The 19,112-nt window shown below is 38.1% G+C and overlaps 1 protein-coding gene across 2 annotated transcripts in view; it reads right to left on the minus strand.

The window, feature by feature from the left end:
• The window catches only part of EFL1 (elongation factor like GTPase 1), a 122,686-nt gene that overhangs the window by 27,068 nt on the left and 76,506 nt on the right, over positions 1 to 19,112 (minus strand). The window contains exon 20 of one of the 2 annotated variants that reach the window (XM_055715339.1): positions 14,537 to 14,889. The exons of the other annotated variant lie outside the window; for it this stretch is intronic. Coding sequence (XP_055571314.1) covers positions 14,701 to 14,889 — 189 coding nt within the window. The 3' untranslated portion in view covers positions 14,537 to 14,700. Of the gene's footprint in view, positions 1 to 14,536; positions 14,890 to 19,112 lie in introns of those variants that run through there. 2 annotated transcript variants of the gene reach the window in all.

A 19,112-nucleotide genomic window follows, 5' to 3' on the forward strand; every position in this document is an offset into this window, starting at 1 on the left:
AGGGGACAAAGTTGATCTTTTTCACACTTGGATTTCTCTACTGTCCAGCCAAGATTTTTGAAACATTTACAGTATCACTGGGGTCCTGGAACTGAAACATGACAAAGTGGAGATGTGGTTGTTAAAACTGTGATTAGCAAGAAATTATGCTTTTCATGTGCAAACAAATCCCAGAGACAGGAGCTTCACAGAAATTGTATCTGCACATCACTGTACACACTGGTAGCTACTGCCAAGCAGCTTCAATTTTTGTCCATTTTCCCCTTACTTTAGGATAGGACACAAATCACATTAATAGGTCAAAAAGCACACATGCCAGCCTGAAATATAATGAATCACAAATAGTAAAAAAGAATTCCTACAGTCTCCCACCTAGTTCCCAAACTGTCCAGTGTGCATACCTTGCAATCTTATCTTCTTAGGTACAGTTTTCTCTTCCTCTTGCATGTGAGAAAGATATACAAACATTAACAGGAAAGTGAATATGCAGGAGAAAGAGTGAAAGTGACTGTACACAAGTAGCTCCCAGACCCACAAGATCTCAAAACACTGGTTTGATTTGGATGATCTTAATGCCGTTATATGAGGCATTAATTAAGCATTAGAAATTAATACTAGAAGACCCGTACCGCCCAAAAGGTAAAATGCACACAAGCCAACGCATGGAAGGACCAACAAAGGGAAGAGGCTTCCTTTGCTTCAGCCCCATAACAGGCTGTGGCAAGAATATCAAGTTCTTCAGACCCAGAAAAAAAATCACAAAATTGCAGCTCATCACTCCTTGCAATACCCTGGATGACAACATGAAGGTATTTACTGAAGAAACTGATAGGCAACATCCAGAGGTATTTTGAAAGAACCATTTGCAAGAAGCTCTGCTGAAAACGTGTGTTAAAGACAGATTTGTCTTTGTGGGTTCATGCAAAATTGGCCTTTTCTATAAATGAAGGCCATCGGCTGTAGGTAAACAGGTACATTATAATTTTTTTGCGATGTTTCTGCAATTTAAAAATTGGTCATTGTGAGAAGACTTTCTCTTTGCTGTTGTGTTTCAGGATAATGAATAAAGCTATTTAGATCATAATTAAAAGAAAACACCTAAGTTACAGCTCAGCTAGATGTGCACACTATATGGGCTGGCATATAATACATTGGTTCGGAACATGAAATGAGGCTACGAGTATGCAAATTTACTACCTTTAAATAATAGTTTTGCGCAGCTAAAAGTTACAAAACATCTAACAATATTAATAGAAGCACGCTGTTATTCCATACATATTTCTGCAGGTTTTATTAGTAAGGCCAGGAGTCAACATTAGTGATTTACAGTCTGTAAGAAGGATGATGTCATTGAAATGTGAAGGTCAGAATCCCCAAAGACAAATTATCTTAACAATAGAGTGAGATCATTCTATATACTTATCTGCTCCAAGGGGCAATAATTAAACAGACTTACATGTAAAGCCCATGCTGAACCATTAGAGAAAAGCTACAGAGGCAGTACTTTCTCCAACATAATACAGTAGAGTGCCGCAGGTTTTGCTCTGGGCTTCACTCATGAAAAATCTTACTCTGCACTGGTCCCAGTCCCATTTATTATTGCTAAAACATTACAAAGAAAACGTTATAAGCATATGTAAGCTTGAATAGAAGATCTGGTTCCATTTCAAATAGAAGCACCGACACCTACATGGAACTAAATAATGGGGCTCATCAAAAAAAGGAGAGTTTGCCTTAGAACATCCAAGTAAGGTTTAATATACAGCTTTTCCCTGCACTGTAATTCCACAGGCTGGTTAAGATCCAAATCTGCATAAAGAATAAAATCCCCCATAGATTCTCAAGCAGAATAAATCAGTTTTCCTTCTTTGATACAGAAGAGCTACAACACTAGCTAAGTAATGTTAGCTACCAAGACAACCAAATTACACAAGTTTATAATATCTGAGAAAATATCCACATTTTTGACACTCGTTGAGTAATTTCTACAGAATCCTACCGGTTGTATTTCCATTACCTCCTGCAACATTTTCCTATGGATATGGAGGGTGGATATGTGCTGTGGTAAAAAGAGAAGCTGTCTCTACAGAACAGGCAGTGATGCTAATCATCTGCAATAGGAATGAGCAATACATCAAAAATTAAGAGTTTTTAAAAATGATAAATTGATTTGTCACACAAGGTCTCCTCTTACTTAGAAGGGATAAGCATTGAATTGTTAGCTTGCCTCTTTCATCTCAAATAAATATAAATTGCCAAAGTTCAGTGCTTCTGAAGTGAAAAAGAAGTCCTACATAGTATGTTTAATGAAGAATTGCAATTGTGCTCCCGCATGAGCTAACTAGCTTCCTGGATGTGGGTGTTTCATTTAAACTTCTAAGAACATCAAAACACATTTACATTAATATAGATTGTTGCTTCCGCTGGGTGATTTAAATGCATCGTACAGCTGTGGAGAAGGATTTTCTCAGTAATCAAAACATCCTTCTTAAGAAAAGGAATTACTAACTTACTACTTTCTTTTTATACATAGCGATAAAATTAGACCCACCTCCGAACACCCATATTCTCTTCGCAGCAACCCTCATCCTCCTTCCATTTGCACTGTACCAGAACTCCAGTACCTTTGCCTGACACACATTTCTGGCACATTCCGAGTTTACAGTGAACGCTCCTCCAGGTGGTAGACATGCTTCACAGATATTCCCACCTGATGCTATCGCAATATCCCAGCACCGCCTACCAAGTTACTAAAATCAGGTCTTTCCATTACTGATCAGTATTGGTGTGCTGGAAGACCCATCATGGGGAAAGAGACCGCTCTATGAAATATGTTGCCTCTGGGTATTCCTTCTAGAAGGCTAGGATAATTTTTTTATTTTTTTTTTTTTTAAAAACACACAACACACAACAAGCAAACAAAACCTAAGGCTGTTTCTTTAGCAGGAAGTGCTGGGAGTGGAAACTCAGTTTCAGCCTTCTTTCATGAGGCAGTTAAATGTTTGCTTACTTCGCAGATCACCAGTGTGGGTGAAGGTGAATGATGCAGCCTTATCAGTTGATCTCAGGAATGTGGTCCATTAAAGAACCATCCTGCCCTGAGGGACCCAAGAGTGTGTATGTATGGAAGGCTGTATGAATTAATGCTGCACAAACCGGTAATGACTTCTGATTAGGTATTAAAATACATCCCTGAGCAATCAGCACAGAAAAAACACACCCCAGATTTTGCCACCAGTTCCTCCTCTGCTAAAAATCCACAAATCATTCATTTTACTTCCCACAAGTATGCGTTTAGGTTTTTAAAAAACATTTTACAGCAAATGATATAGCATTCGAAATGACATTTGCCAGAGCTGAAGGAAAAGAGAAAACGCATTTTTTGATAACTCGATGAGTTCCTGGGATGTTTTCCCCTATTTTTATATCCAAAATAAAAGCAGCATGCTCTTTGGAAGCATCGTTGTAAATCAGTGATGAATATCATCACCAAGAGGTTTGATACAGCAGCGTCAGGAAAGGAAATACAGCATAATAGGGGAAGTCCCCATCTTTGCCTTGAAACACTGAAAATACACCTATGATTCAAACGATTTGTTTAAATCCACAGAGTAAAAGGGCTGCAAAATAAACAAACTCCCCTGACTTGCTGTAATTCAAAAAAAAGCTTTTTAGAGGTTAACAACAGAAAACCAACATAGCTCAGTGGCATGGAAAATATCCTTTGATTGGGAAATTAACAGAAGTTGCAGTATTTCAATCTCTTAAGTAGCAGGAAATCATCATTTCTGCAAATCTCTGTAACAGCTCCATCAACTTTTCCAAAATAATATTTATTGTAGCAAAACCACCTTTGAACCTACCAAATTCTACTTTTCTCTTCCATAATGTTACCTCTGGTTGCACAACTTTCAAAAGTGAAGTTTGCCTACTTATCCAGTAATCATCTTTCTTTCTTCTGGCCCTCATGACTGCTTCATCTACAACAGCATTTATTGTCAACAAAAGCTGAGTGAAAAGCTTACACTGTGTCTTTTTTCCCTTTTGTTACCTATTCAGGATGATTAAAGGTGATCGGAAATAATTTCAAATCGATTTTTACATCTGAAATATCAAACACATCAGCTTCTTTTTTCTCTCCCTTTTGTTGAAGTGTTGGATAATAACGTCCTGCAAGACTTAATCTTTTTCTCTCTCACTGAGCAAAGGAGAAAGGCCAGTTCATGAGGACTAGTGAAAGAAGGAAACCTCTAGTTCAGTTTGCAGCCTCATTTGTGATCACTTGCCCTGTCCCCCAAAGATTTAGCCTCAGCACTTCAATTCACGTAAGTTATGACCTGAGACTCTCCAGTAAAAGCACAGTACAAACAGACTTATTAGCTCTCAGCCAAGCTAGGGGCTAAAGGAGGGTTGTATTTTGAGAAAATCTTTATAAAATGAAATCCAAGGTCTAAAAGTTAAAATAGAATTAACTACTCTTTAAACATTTACCCTGATAAAAAGCAGGGGTAGGTAACTCCGCATACACCGAGCAAGGAGGGAAGAATCTAGATTAGCATTTCCCCCCACAGCAGCTCAGTATTTTAGCAGATTCACTGTCAGCCTCCAGCCCTTCTGCTTTGTCTCATGTAGACTCACATCAAAAATTAAATCTAGAGAAAAAGGCATCTGTTCAGGGACTATTAGAAGCTCTTTGTTTTATAAAGTGACCAATGTTTCCAAAGGATTCAACATCTTTTCTTTTTAAATATGGATTTTGCAAGAAGCTTATCTGCAATGATAAAAAAACAAAACACCACTTTAAAAAAGTATTACAAAAGTCACTTTTACAGTTACAGTAAAAGACCACAACACAGACATTAAGAGTCTGTCCTTCAAAACCACGAGTCTTTCATTTACTCAGTGGTTTGGGATTTTTTGTTTGTTGCTTTTAAAGTAAAATACTATATTTGGGGGTTCTTGTATGCATTTGGGTTTTTCTGCCATCATGATGAAGCTGCAAACATTTTCATGTTTTTCTCTAATTCGATGCCAACATCAAACTGCAAGCTTTTTTTTTTTAATGAAAACAGAGATTCTGAGGAAATACAAGACCTGAGGTTTTTCAGAAAAACAAAATATCACAAGATTTGTCATAAAAACATGGAGCTGGCAACAGTAACAGTCGCCTTATGCACAGTAGCTTGCTATTTATAGGAGTGCTCACAAGTCTGCCGACATATTTCTGCTCTCCAGTAATAAATCTATGGAAAAAAAAAAGGCTCAGCTACCGTTATCACCGATACCTGTCACTCTGTAAGTCAAGAACAAAATGGAAGTGGCACAAAACCCCAGATCCTCATCTGGCAGAAATCAAACAGGACTCAACTGGTCACGTAAACCACAACAAATCATACAAAATGAGATTCTGGTCCTAAATCTAAATTTATATGTCCTAAAAACCGAAGGCTAGGCTGTACTACATACCGCACTTCCATGTAATCAGCTGCAAAAGCAGCGCATATCCTCCAGGGATGCAACACGAGGGAGTTAATTTGCCACATGGATGCAAATGCCATGCCAGTCACATGGCTGCACTGAAGGCTGTGTGATGAAGTATGTATGATTTTCATGCTGTTCAGTGATTCTTTCAACTATTCAGTGACTTCCTTCACTGAACAGCTCCTGTGCTTCTTCCAACCAGAGGTTAAAGCTAATCTCCAGCTTCAGCTCTCTGGCCTCTGTTTTCCTTTGGCTGCCTGCTCACGGGAGATACATTCCCCGGGTTAACACGGCCAGCAGCATGGGCTGGGGAACTTGTCTCTTTTGATTGTTTGTCTAAGTCTGAATCACACATAATATGACAATGACATTGCTCAAGTCCAAACTACTGATATCAATACAGAATCTGTTTACACAACAAAAGCAAGGGAACCTTAAGGTTACTTTACCTCTCAGACACATTTAGAAGATGCAGCTGTTGGCAGTACGTTACCTGCAAGCTCTAGAGCAAAAGCAGAGCTCAGCTTGTCAGCCACCAGCTCTTGTCTACACACTTAGGTGTCAATCACTGTTTTAGCACCTTCTCTTTGGCTTGGAAGAAATGATGTCGATGAGCTCAAGCACAAGTGACAGCCATCAGGAAGTAGGACAGTTACTGTACTTCCCTTTCCTATAGCCCAAGCTCTTCCACTCCAGGTTGGCAGAGGCTTCCTCATGTGCTCTAAGGTGCTCAACTGAGAGAGAACCACAAGAGCAAAAAATAATTAAGGAGTTTCCCTTATAGCATTGTCTTACATGAGAGGAGAGCAAGCTCTGTCATTTCATGACCGTGGGCCTCCCACCTTTGTACAGCCTGTGGATCTCTGAACAACATCTCTTCAAAATATGCTTGCATGCAGTTCTTCAGGCTCCACCTGTCCCAGAAGCAAGATTCAAGAGAAGCCACAATTCACTGCTGCGTCCTGGTGGAAAGGGATTAAAAAGATTATTTAGAGCTGCTTCCTATACAGTCAGTAAACTGCAACCCAGGGAACTGCTGCTGGTGGGAACGCACAGCTCCATTCCACACGCTCCCTGAAACGATGCGCCTGCCACAGTCAAGAGGTTTCTATTGAAATCTGCAGGACAGCACGGGAGACAGAGAAACACGCTACAGAGGCTTGTCTCTTCGTGCTTTCCTTTGCAGAGGAAGGCTGTACAAAAGGCATGCTCTGCCTGGTAATTACATTCTGCCTGTCAAGGCAGCGTACCTTCCATATAGCACACTTGCACACTGCACACAATCTATTACTGAACACTTCCAGAGCCACAAAGCAATTTCATTATGTAATTAAAACAGTTACTATAAAGGCACGCATACAAGCATGATGCTACTTTTTTCCACAGCATTTTTACATTTCTTCTCCAGCCTTTCCCTTTCACACCAGCTGCAGTCTAATTACTCACTGGCCTTGATGCTTACAATGTTGGATGTGATGGGAACAGACTAGATATTGTTTTAACACAGGAAGGTTAATTTTAAATAACCTTCCTAAGCTGTTCATACCGCATGACAGCAATATTACAGGGAGAAGACACGGATTCATAAATAGGATCAGCTTTCAATCCCCAGACCAGTGATAGCAGCACTTGTCATGAACATACACTGTGCCTCGTCTCTAGGGGAAGTGCAGCTTCAGCTGCTGATTACACAGCTCCTTCTGTCAGTCACTCCATGAAGAAATGCCAGTTTTTTCTTCTTAAGAGACATTCTCTTGACCTCCTAAAGGTAAATGCTACCATGACAAGTGATGAAAGACAGAAAACAATTGGCTGCAAGTATACTCCCTAGCATGCTTGCTGCTATATTTCAGCACCAGTTGGCTCTGGATATGTCTGTATCACTGAGCAAATAAATCAGCCTTTGGAATTAGGTTGTTATGAAATTATCCTTTAAAGGAGCACTAGAAAAAGAAATAAAAGGACTTAACAGTCAAACACATATATTAGAGGCAATCAGAAACCACTGCTTAATGGTTGTATCACTCCTGCCATGAAAATTTTTGAGGTATTTTTTGCCATCATAGTCCCTACTCCTACATGCCCGACCTTGACTTTGCATCCATCCCTCTGAACAAAGTAGGAGTAAAATCTCAGAGTACTCAGGCAGTAAGTCTAGCCAAAAGGTTACACTGCCTTCAGACGCAGCAAAGGAGCGGGTCTCCTGAAGCTGCCATGGCCTTTGTGAAGTCCTCTTTAATCATGATTAAATCTGCCTCTTCATCACGATTAACCTTAACAGCCCCACTACAGACAGCATTTAGGCCTCCATTGCATGGTGGTCACTCCAAACTATTTTCTTGAATCCTACAATTACAAGACAGCTGAATGTTCCCTTTTTCAAATGCTGTAAAATTATCCCTACAGCAAAGAACTGCTTTTGTAGGGCACACTAAGTTAGATGGCGAAGGATCATTTTGTACTAACCCCCTCTATAAGCTTGTTGCTTACTCTACAGCTGCCTTTTTACATTAAGATTGTGGGGGTTTTCTTCTTTTTTTAATCAAGTTATAATCCAAAATTATTCTTTTCTGGAGAATATGGCAGAGGGGACAATCATACACATAGCTGTCATGAAGTCATCACTAAAGTCCAAACATTTCTTAAGACTTGTCTCTAAGCCTGAGCCCTTTGCTACAGGAAAACAAATGACAACACATTCCAAGGTAGCAGTTTACACTGGCATAAATCATGCAGAAAGCAATGAACCAAGAGTGATTTATTCATTACCTGACAATTTATTACAGTGTAAAGGAACCATACAAAAAATTCTGGAAAGGGATCTCCACAGATGGGAAAAAGGCAGCACTGAATTGGTGATGATGATTTGTAATTTGTAATTCCATTTGTAATTCCACTTAAGAAAATGCATATTTTAGCTGTGCTTTGTGTCCACTCCACAAAAAAGTAGCGTAACATTACGGAAATCCCCTCCCTCTCGGGGGACTGCAAAGTGTCTGCAAGCATGGAGAGAATGCAGGGTTTAAAAAGGCTACAGATTCTTTTAACAAAAGTTTTGGTTCTGCTACCTGTGCAGATTATTATTTATTGTTAGCCTTTTACACCAACAGCTGTTCTGGGGGCGGGGGGGGGGGGGGGGGGAATACATCTAGATATCTCACTGGAGAATACTGAGACAAGCCACTTCTGTTAGGGTGAACAAGCCTTTTAATATGGCCGTCAAAAATGCTAACAGGAACACTACTGAATTTTGCTCCTCTCTTTTTTCTTTTTTTTTTTTTTTTCATTTAAATTCCAGGATCAGCAAATCTTTACAAAGAGAAGCAGCTTCAGTAAAAAGTAGTACATAAATTGATAATAAAAATGTTCCTCTAAAGAATCAGTAGGGGGTTATGGAGTTGGATCCTTGGTAAAATAGGAAATGAAAGAGGAGGGATGAGTAGAGGGGGAGGAAGGATAAATTAACAATAAATAAATAAATAAAGCTGCTGTAGGAAAACAGCATCTGTTGAAACAGAAGTCTCTGCCAAAGAGCCCAAACCACACTACTTCATGGTATCTATTTTTTCCTCGTGTTAGTCATGGTTTGCAGGAGTTTTATAATCATGGAATGATATAGCTGTAAAAGACCAATGCCCCCCAAACTTTTCAGTTCAGTTTATTAACAGAAACTATAAAAATCAGTAATAACTTTTATCTTATCTACTTTCAGTAGATCCAAACTAGCACAAAACAAATCAAAAAGCACACACTGACAATAGAGGATATGACTAAGCCACATCAAGTAGATAAGACACCAAAATTCAGAAATACCGCTAAATCAAAACTGTATTTACACGTAAATGTTTTAGCTTGCACGTAAACTATTTGTCTAAGTACCAGTAAAATCAGCCAGGCCTCTCACGTTAACATTGTCACTATTCTCCTTGCAAGGGCTGTATCGAAGAAGCAAATCAGAGACACTGCAAATTTGAGGAGTGCAAACCGGTAAAGAACAGCACAATAAAAAAGGTATGCACTTTCTATCACTTTACAGACATATCTATGCATGGTTTAAAGAGATTCTGCTTCACATTCTGCCAGCCTTTCCCCAACTTCATTGGATCCCACTCAGTAGAAATTCCCAAGACGCTTGAGTTATGACTGTGGAAATGGCATCAGCCTTTTGGATTTCCCCCCTCCAAACACATTGTGCCTCACAACACTACTGACATGGATCCTGTGTCTTTCACCACGCAGTCTCAGCTGAGATGTTGTAGGTGAATCTGAAGAACTCAACTGTAAGCTTGAAGTTCAAAAAAAACCAAACCAACTTTGGTGTATCCATGCTTTTCACAATACTTCTTAGCTTAGAACATTTGTTTTCAGGTCACTTCTGTCAATGGTAACATATTATAGACAAATTTAATGAAAAAGCTTTCAGATCCATAGAAAAGCTTAGCTATAGTCAAAATAAGAACATTATTAACAATGTAAACCCCCTCAAATTACAGTGTTAAGAGAACGTTTACTAACTGGAAATTTTATGTAAATATTTCATTTTAAAAAAAATCATGCTTTAGATTTAGTTTCGTTTCTATGGATTTTATATATCAGAAGTAATATCAGTTGATGGAAACTTCTTATAAGCATCCTGTTAAGTGGGGATCTAGTAGTATGCAGTAAGAAGAACGAGTACATTTAACACCCTTCAAGGAAGGATTTCAAAACATTTCATGAATACCAAAGGACTGTGTGTCAACGTTACAACAGGAACTACAAAAAAAACTTAGCACTCTTTTCTTGACTGTCCTTAACCTGTATGTGATGCAACAAAGAAAACTCTACTCCCTTGCCTAGTTTCAACTCCTGAGTTTTCACAGGCAGTCTGGTATGAACAAGAATCAAAATGAATCAGAAGCTATGTGAGAATTCAAACCAAGCATTAAAAAAAAACTGGTGCTGACAAAATGATCCAGCTCATTCACATCCTTTCCTGCACATGCTCTTCTACTGCTATTTCTGCTTCCAAAGGAAGCCAGGAAGAAGCACAGAAAAGTCTACACAGCATTGTACACCAAACTAAAGTTATAAAGGAGAAACCCTAACAGAAGCAGAAAAATAGTTATAGATACCCTGCCCAAAGAATTTAGGCTGCTATGATCAGGGCCAGGAAAAAAATGTCACCTGAACTCCCAGTTCAAGTTCTATTGCCAAGCCACTCTGGGGAAGGTTTTAAGTAGACCTGCAGGCTTCTATTCTTCAAGTTGTCTCATCTGTCTGGCACTAGGTTTATAAATGAAAAAAAGATTCAGACAGATGTATTTGAGGAAGACCTCTCTAATCAACAGTGCTGGTTTACTCTCAGAATTGCCCAGTACAGTGTAGTTGGCTCCTGTGTAAAGTAAGAGAAGGAAACTGATGTCCAGTTTCTCATCGATATTTGAGACATTTATTTGCCTCACCCAATCTGTGGAAACAAAGAGCAAGCGAACACTTAGCAAAAGCCAAAGTTCTTTCACTCTTGTGGGTCCCAGCTAGTTGCACAAACTACAAGGTAACTCCCTGTAATGTAATTTTTCTCAGGCATGGCAACATGCCAGGCCTGGCTGTACCAAACTTGTTAGTTTAAGGTTCCCTTTTAATCTGGCAGTCTGAAAGATCAACTAAAAATTCCTCAAGTAGCATTAAAGAATCTTCCTGCCCACAACTTTTCAAGAGAGGAATCTTGTTGCTTATTTGTCACCCACTGTAAAGTCTGACTTGACTTACCTCTCCCCTCTTACACTACGGGAAGAGTACACAAGAAGACTGCAAGTACTTGAACTGTGCTGCTCACAACCTTCCTGTAGACTTTTTATGGCTTGATATATTTATAACTCACACCACACACACAAAAGCAGGAGTCTACCATGCACTGTGAGAAATGTGAAGGACATTTCTAATTGTGACTGCCTAACCAACCTCAAATTGCTAAAGATAGTTTCAACTCAAAACAATGGCCATTTGGAGTCCAAGAATCCTTCCAGGACCCCTCTGCTATCGGAGTAAGTATTCAATCTACTAAAGCATTCCAAAATCACTTACAGGCAAAGCTGCTCTTGCATGCTCCGAGTTTATCAGAAGTACAGTGTACAGTTCAAATGTCGCATGCTTCTCTCCTGTTAGCACAGCAGCCGACTTGATGAAGGAGTGACACGCTCTATTTCTCACAGATTAAGTGTCCAAACATTAGTGTCTCAACCAAGAAGAGTTAATTCCTAAGGTTAGCAGGGAGTCAAGAGACTATTCAGACCTAATTTGGGAACCATGTGGTTTGGTACCGAAACATTGTGCTTCTCTAGTGTTTCTGTCCCCTCATCAATTGTAATGCTGAGGCTGCAGCTGAAGTTCTAAACTAACATGGGAAGAGGGATAAGGAAAGAAAACACAGTACAGACTCCAGTTATAATTTGATATCTTTTTAGGACTCCTGCTTTAAAACGTATGTGAAGTTTGTTGAAAGAAAGAAAGAAAGAAAGAAAGATGTGGAGAAAAAAAAAAAGGTGACTCACCTAAGATGACTAGTGCTTGAGAAAACAAAGGATTTTTAAAGCAAGAAGATAAAAGAACTGTGGCTGGAGACAAGAGAAAGGGACTTGCTAGCCCCTGCTTGGTCTTTATTCTTCTCTGGGGAAATCTAACGCCATTTTTGTTTTTTCTTTCTACAAAGTGGAATTATTTGCATTATCATATGGCTTGCCAGGGAACAGTTACCATTCTCTAATAAATATTACCACATAGAAGCTGACTGTTGTTTTTATACATAATCAGTTATAAGGAGCCGTGACTCTACTAAAGCCAGTAGAGCCAAATCACATCAATTGAGTGCGCAGTTCTTGGAGAGTTAAAAGTATACTGAACCTTAACACATCTAAAATTTTTCAAAAGCAGTGTATGCTTATTTTAAATATGTATTATATTTAGCAATAAAGCTGTTAATGGAAAATTAAAGTATATAATGGCTAATTCTCAATTAAATCTTTCCACGGCTTGCTTCATCAGCAAGTTATTTATCCCGCTTTGCAGAGATTTTCCCAAAATTATGTCATATTGTTATGTATGTGTAACAAAGCTGGAGAAAAGCAGCGACATCAAGTTACTTTTGAACAATCCAGAGAAAAACGGTTACCAATTCATGGCACGTAAGCAATTAGATTCTCTTCCCAATAGTAGCTGTTACTAAAGAAAACAGATTTCAAACATCGCTGCTAGCACTTCTTGCAGGTTGGTTTGATTTTCTTCTGCTAATTAGCAGGTTTTGCTCTTTAGAAATAATAGTGTTGCAACATCCTGATTTATCATCTTTATGCTGTTTGAGATGCAATCCAAAAATACACCATAATAAAACATGAAAGCTATTGTTAAATTTTTAAAATCTATGTTAATGCACTTTCTGCTTACTCTAGTAGATCATGGTTAACAACTATGTAGTCTAACAACGACCAAACTGTCCATCTCTACATCACCTATTCAAGCACCTTTGTAACTGCAGGCCAGACATCCTCAACTATCTCCGATTCAGCTAGTAGGGCAGTTGTATTAACCAAGATCTCATGACAAACATTTATGTCTGGATTGTTCTTTGCAGGCTGCATGAAGTTACCATGCCTTCCATGACTATACCAGCTGGCAGTGCCCAACCTGCCTAACGATGTTTGTTCAAGCTCTAATAGGGCTGCTCTGCAGACACCCCTTGCAAAACAACAGCAATTTATGGAACAACCTTCTAAGAAAGGCAAATATTTCATTTGCCTGAATAATTCATAAATACAATCTTAAAAGGAAACATTTCCATAATGAAAGCAAACAAGCTAGAAAAGAAAAGGCTGCTATTTAAAATAAAAGTTAGGCATTCAAAACCATTCTGCTTGTGAAACAAGAAACAGTTTTCTTTCCCGTAAGAAGCAAAAAGGATATGAGCAAATTCTGCCTGCTGCATTAATTGACACACAGATAATATTTATTTAGAAAGACCAAGTAGGTGCTAAAGGAGTACAAGGCAATCACAAATTAAAAAAATATTATATTCTGGAAAGAAAAGAACAACATATTTGCATGGTTATCTGGAAACAGAACTCTTTGCAATTAGCAAAGACAAGAGGTAGCAGAAAGTCAGTTGGCACAAGATTTGAGGACTTATTTCCCTTTCATTTAACTAATTATCAGAAACTCTTCAAGGACACCCATCTATTCAGCCTTTACCTTCTAGAATTCTTGTCCTTTCCTTTTACAAATCTAAGCGGCAAATGACAAGATAATTCATGCATCATGCTTCTTGTCTATCCAAGGTTTCCCTTTTTCTTAACTAAAACCTAAGCCCTGTGAGGGCTTTTTTTCTGGATAGTCTTGGTCCGAATCATTTTGGAGCCTTCTGCATCCTAGATACCTGCAAACAGCGAGACTTTTTGTATATTTTTGCAAATTCACTGAATTCAAGACAATAGGTTGAATGGGTAGAAGTTTCTCTACAGGAGTCTGTAAACACACAGGATTCGCAAAGGTAGTGTGTGCCTAGTTCAGAGCCTCCTGAGCTCCCAGCTTAGGATAACCATATGAACTTTTTAGTAAGATGTGTTTTAAGGAGGGAAAAAAGACAAATGGTGCTTGGTTTGCAGTGCTTAGTCTTCCACATGTGCTATCTTTGCCTTTTGATTTAAAGAAGAGACATTGTTGCTTTAGATGACTGCTTGCATGAGGAATAAAGTAAAACAAATAGTTTAGAAACTCTTAACAGGCTTACATCTATTCGCACAGAGGCAACTATGGAAAGTACTGCTGAGTTAACAAATACATCACAGAAATTAAAATAAATTTTAAAAACAGAGTCAAACACATTAAGGAGCTAAATTAAGTGCATAGTTTATTTGCAACAAACTAGCTAACCAGCTCTAAATCTGATAAATCAGAAACAAATTAAATTGGGAGTTCCTAATCCTGTGACAAAGTTCAACAGGGCAGTAAGTTTTAAAAATTGAGACCAATTGCAACAAATATGCCTATATTTTATTTAAATAAACAAACTATTTTCTCTGGGTAAGTTGGAAAGGCTTAAGTTTATTAAAACGTAAGCCACAGACATTACAGTGTGTAAGAAAAGTGGTGTCAAAGAACAAAGTCCCCATGAAATTTTGAATCTGCTGCATAGAAAATAATCCACCCGCACTTAGCTGAGTCAGGAGAGAAAGGAAGCAGACACATCTACTTATTTCTACTGAGAGTTCTTTGCTTTTCAGCATGCTCCACAATTTTTTCTTCTACATAAAGTCCCTTTCGCTTTCTTACTGCATTCATGTACTTGCGGGCCTGGTTCTCTGAGTCTGCCTTTTCCCCAAAGTGCAAATATTCCTCCTCAGTGGTTGGTACCCAGAATGGGTCACTTGAAATGATCTATAGAAAGAAAAAAAAAAAAAAAAAAAAAAAAAGAAAAAAAAAGGTAAAACAGTACAACGGTTTATTAGCACATTTCAGGTAATCAATCTCTGATACAGAGAAGTATGAAAGTAGAGCAGACAAGAGTTTTCTGGAAAGCCTGCAATTAGCTTTTTAAGCAGAAAACAAGAATTACGGTACACTATGTGGCACTTGCCATCAAAAGACCACAACAGCTTTTCAAATCCAGTTGCGTTGATCTGCATGAATTATTTTTTTTTTTAAAGCAAATTTAATTGCCAGTCAGCAAACAATGCCAAATAACATTCAGAAAATTCTCGGTTTTCAAAAAGGAATTCCTTATTTGAGTATTATCTCAGTATGAATTTATTAGAGTTTATAAGAACTGAAGGTTTCTGCTCATTTCTGTGCGCCATGTTCTTCAATCCCTATGCATGGACAGATGCTTTAAAAATTATTGCTTCTGGTGGTAACATATTAAGTAGAGCTGCTCTTGCAGCTTAACATCTCAGGGGCTGTCCTCAAGAAGAGAGATGATCAGAGAATAACTGGACACGTCTTTATCCCCAGTTCATCCTATATACCCCACACTTCTCAGACTACCACAGCAAGTATTTCAAAGGTGTAATGATCTTATAAATTCTTTAAAACCTTTCCTGATTTCATCTTGCACAGGAAAGCTACAACATTTTTAATACCCCAAGACAGTCTGAAGAGATATTTACTCTCTACCTTTGGACTACATAGATTTCACACAAATTCTAGGCTTAATGCTTACCTAGCTAGCCCAAGATAACAATTTATTCCGTTACTGTTAGTGACTCTCATTACTTTAAGAAGTTTTAGTTGTTCAAGTAAATGTTTTAAGACCTAAAGAAAAAGGAGGACACCCCCCACCCCCCAGTTCTAAGCTCCTAAGAATCCACCTAATTTCTATTCATATATTAAACCCTTGCAGGCACTAGAAATTACTCCTAAGTCATTAAGAGTGATCATCAAGTCTTAAGGTCTTGTAATTTGTATGTGTAATCAAATCTGGGAAGTGCTCCCTAGTGAACTGATGTCTGGGTGACCAACCAAAATTGGACAGGGTTATAGTTCTGAGATTCAACTTCCTTTCCCATTAGTGGACAATTGACCATAAAACAGAGTAAAAAATACTGTAGTTAATGAGCATTAAGGAACTTATTTAAACATAGAAAGATCACCTTCCAAGAATGCTAACCATGAGCATTGGGAAGGGATAAAATTGACCAGATTACGTTACTCGGGTTCTGTTGCAAATTTCAAAAATACTTATTTCACTTAAATGACTGTAGATTTCCTCCAAAAGATGTAGTGACCGGTATTGTATCTTTACTAAAAAAGCCCTAAAGATAATATCTTATCCATTTCCTAAACAAAATCCTCATGGAAAAAGGAGTGCAAACAATGGTTAGTTACTGTAAGAATTAGGATAGTTATGACAATAGTTGAGGACATCACTATAATCATCTCCAAAATATGTAACATTAGCACTAACACTAGCAAATGACAAGGAGGGAACAAATTTCCCTAAACTACCAATTTTAGCTTAGCATTGTAAACCTTTTCTAGTGTTATAAACATCTTCTCACAAATTCTTGTAATTATCACACGGTACTTCAAATTAAGAAAGATTTCTTAAAGCTTATTTAAGTTACACAAACTAGCAAGAACTAGAATGATGGCTTAAGATGGACAATTTTCCCTAGAAATATCAACTGTAAAGTCCGAATTTAATACGTCATCTTAAATAACACCTAACACAATCCAACAAATTATACTTTTGGGGGAGTTAAGAAAATGACTGTGGCAGAAGATGGCTATTTTGTGTTAGGTAATATTGTGGGTTCAGCCCTGCAAAATAGTATGTTAAGCCCCATAACCAACAAAAATAATTCTACTTCCAGTTAATTTACCAGAACTATGTATAGTTAAGTGGAATGTTACTTATGCTGGAAGTGACATCCAATCTCAATTATTTAGGTGGGAAATGACTACGCATAGGGTTGTCTGGCTGAAAACCAAAAGTAAGCAGAGCTCAGAAATAAACAGTATGAAACTTAGCTTTCCAAATGTTTCTACATTTATTTTTAACATAAAAGGACTGTCTAACCATAAAAGAATCTGCCCGAGTCATACTCATTCTGATGTCTTGTATAGGGCCCTATAACTAATGCCTAGAAACTTAAAGGTGATTCCTTGACAGCTTACCTCAATTAATAAAAACAAGAATGGAACCCACTCTTGAAAGTTTTACCATTATTTTATGCACCAGAAATAAAGAAAAGGAGCAGTGAAGACTACTGGGTTTTTCCAACTTTTGGGCAGAAACTGCATGTTGACTTGAAGTTGTACTGATGTTCATATTGAACATCTTAATGATGGAAAAACAACAGGGATTTCCCCATTCATGATCTACCCAAAAAGCTGAACAAACAACAATTTCAAAGTCCAAGAACACATGAATAAGAGAAGGTGATCCATGCTCAGTGGATTTGCTCCGGACTGTACTGCCGAGGGAGATTATACAGCTACAAACTACGATAACTTAAAAGGCTGCTACTACCCCCTTTGATGAAGTTGGACTTTTTTCACATTAGCAAGAAATCTAACACCCAGAAGTTAGGCTCAGAGAGAGTCAGCGAAACAGAGATTCTTGAAGAATGACTACAACAGAGGAGTCCAAAAGTATACAAAATTGAGCTTACAGATCTCATCTACCTGGAAATATTTAGATATTTAGTGATGGATGCTTAAGAAAATCCCCAGGCTTGACAGACCGGCTCTTTCAATGATTTATGAAAGACTTGTTCTACTGATGTTAACAGAAGTTTTGCACTGGATACTTCTTCCACCGATAATAATCCATTATGCTTTAACAGGTATCTAGCGCTCAGGAAAGCCAACATAACAGGAGGCTCAGTTGTATGTACTATTTAGTACTTGGTAGCCAGCAAGGGTAAACCTGCAAACTTAGTGCAGCAGAGGGCTACAGAATCCTGAGCAAACCTTGCACTGCTACATGATGCAGAGCAGCACTGTAAAGAGACATAAATAAGTCTCAAAAGCCACCTCAGGAGCTAGCTTTGCTTCTCAACCTGTCCAAATAATTCAGGTACGACATACTGTTTCTAGGGCAAGTTATGGTTGCATCTGAAAATTTCTGTTACAGGATCATGTCTATCTGAATGGTGTGTCCACACGGCAAAAGACAAGGTTGAATTAGAATACGCTATTTGTGTTACCACACCAAGGTTAAGTAATGAGAAAGAGGAAGCCAGATCTACTGAGTCAGCTGGAACCTGGGGCATGAGTTGTGCCTCTCCTTTAAGAAGTCAGCAAATAGCCATGTTAACATAACCCTAATATCACTACACAGAGGCGTTACTGACAGCAAAACAAAAAAAGTAATTTTCTTCTTTAAAAGTTCTGATTCTGTAAGTGAAGGTGAGAGCATAGTCTATACTGTCCCTCTTCTATTTATGTCATATTAATGAATGACAGCAAATGCATATAGCAGGTGGCATCCATCATTCCCCATACTCTGTTAATACAGCACAAGCAAGCAAAAGGAAAAAAAAATGTTTCCATATAATGCTCCAAAAACATTGTCATCAATTTGCTTACAATAGTAGCTGTCAGAATGGTGGATCTGGGTTTCCTGGAATCAGAGCTGAGAAGCTTTTTATCCCCTGAGCTATTGTTTGTATTCATGGGAACTGCACAGGGATGACTCTGGAATCTGTGACAGAAATTTGAGGTTTTGTCTGGATAAAGTCCTAAATGATTAATTGGATTCTAAACAGAGCAATCCTTCTGGAATATGACGTAGCCATTTAACAGAGGGCATTTACTGTGGATCCTGGAAGATCCGAAAGATCAAAGCAGGAAAATGCCCACAAATGTTATTTTTTCTACGTTGCGTGTCACTTCTAATTTAAAATTATTTACATGATTCCACATACTAGTTTTTCAGTACAAACCTAAAACATATAGCCTAAGATTAATTTTTAAAACAGCAATGTGATAGCATCTTAACAGTGCTTTTTCAAAAAGTCACACTCCTAAACAAAAACTTCAATCAAGACAGAACTGGAAATTAAAAATAAAGATTTTTCAGCTGTGAAAGGCATGTTAAGTGACTCAAGCAATTCATTTCACCTTCTATCAAAGGTCTTTAGTCTGCCTTTCTGTAA

Source organism: Falco cherrug, chromosome 7 (assembly GCF_023634085.1).
Source record: "Falco cherrug isolate bFalChe1 chromosome 7, bFalChe1.pri, whole genome shotgun sequence".
Taxonomy (NCBI): domain Eukaryota; kingdom Metazoa; phylum Chordata; class Aves; order Falconiformes; family Falconidae; genus Falco; species Falco cherrug.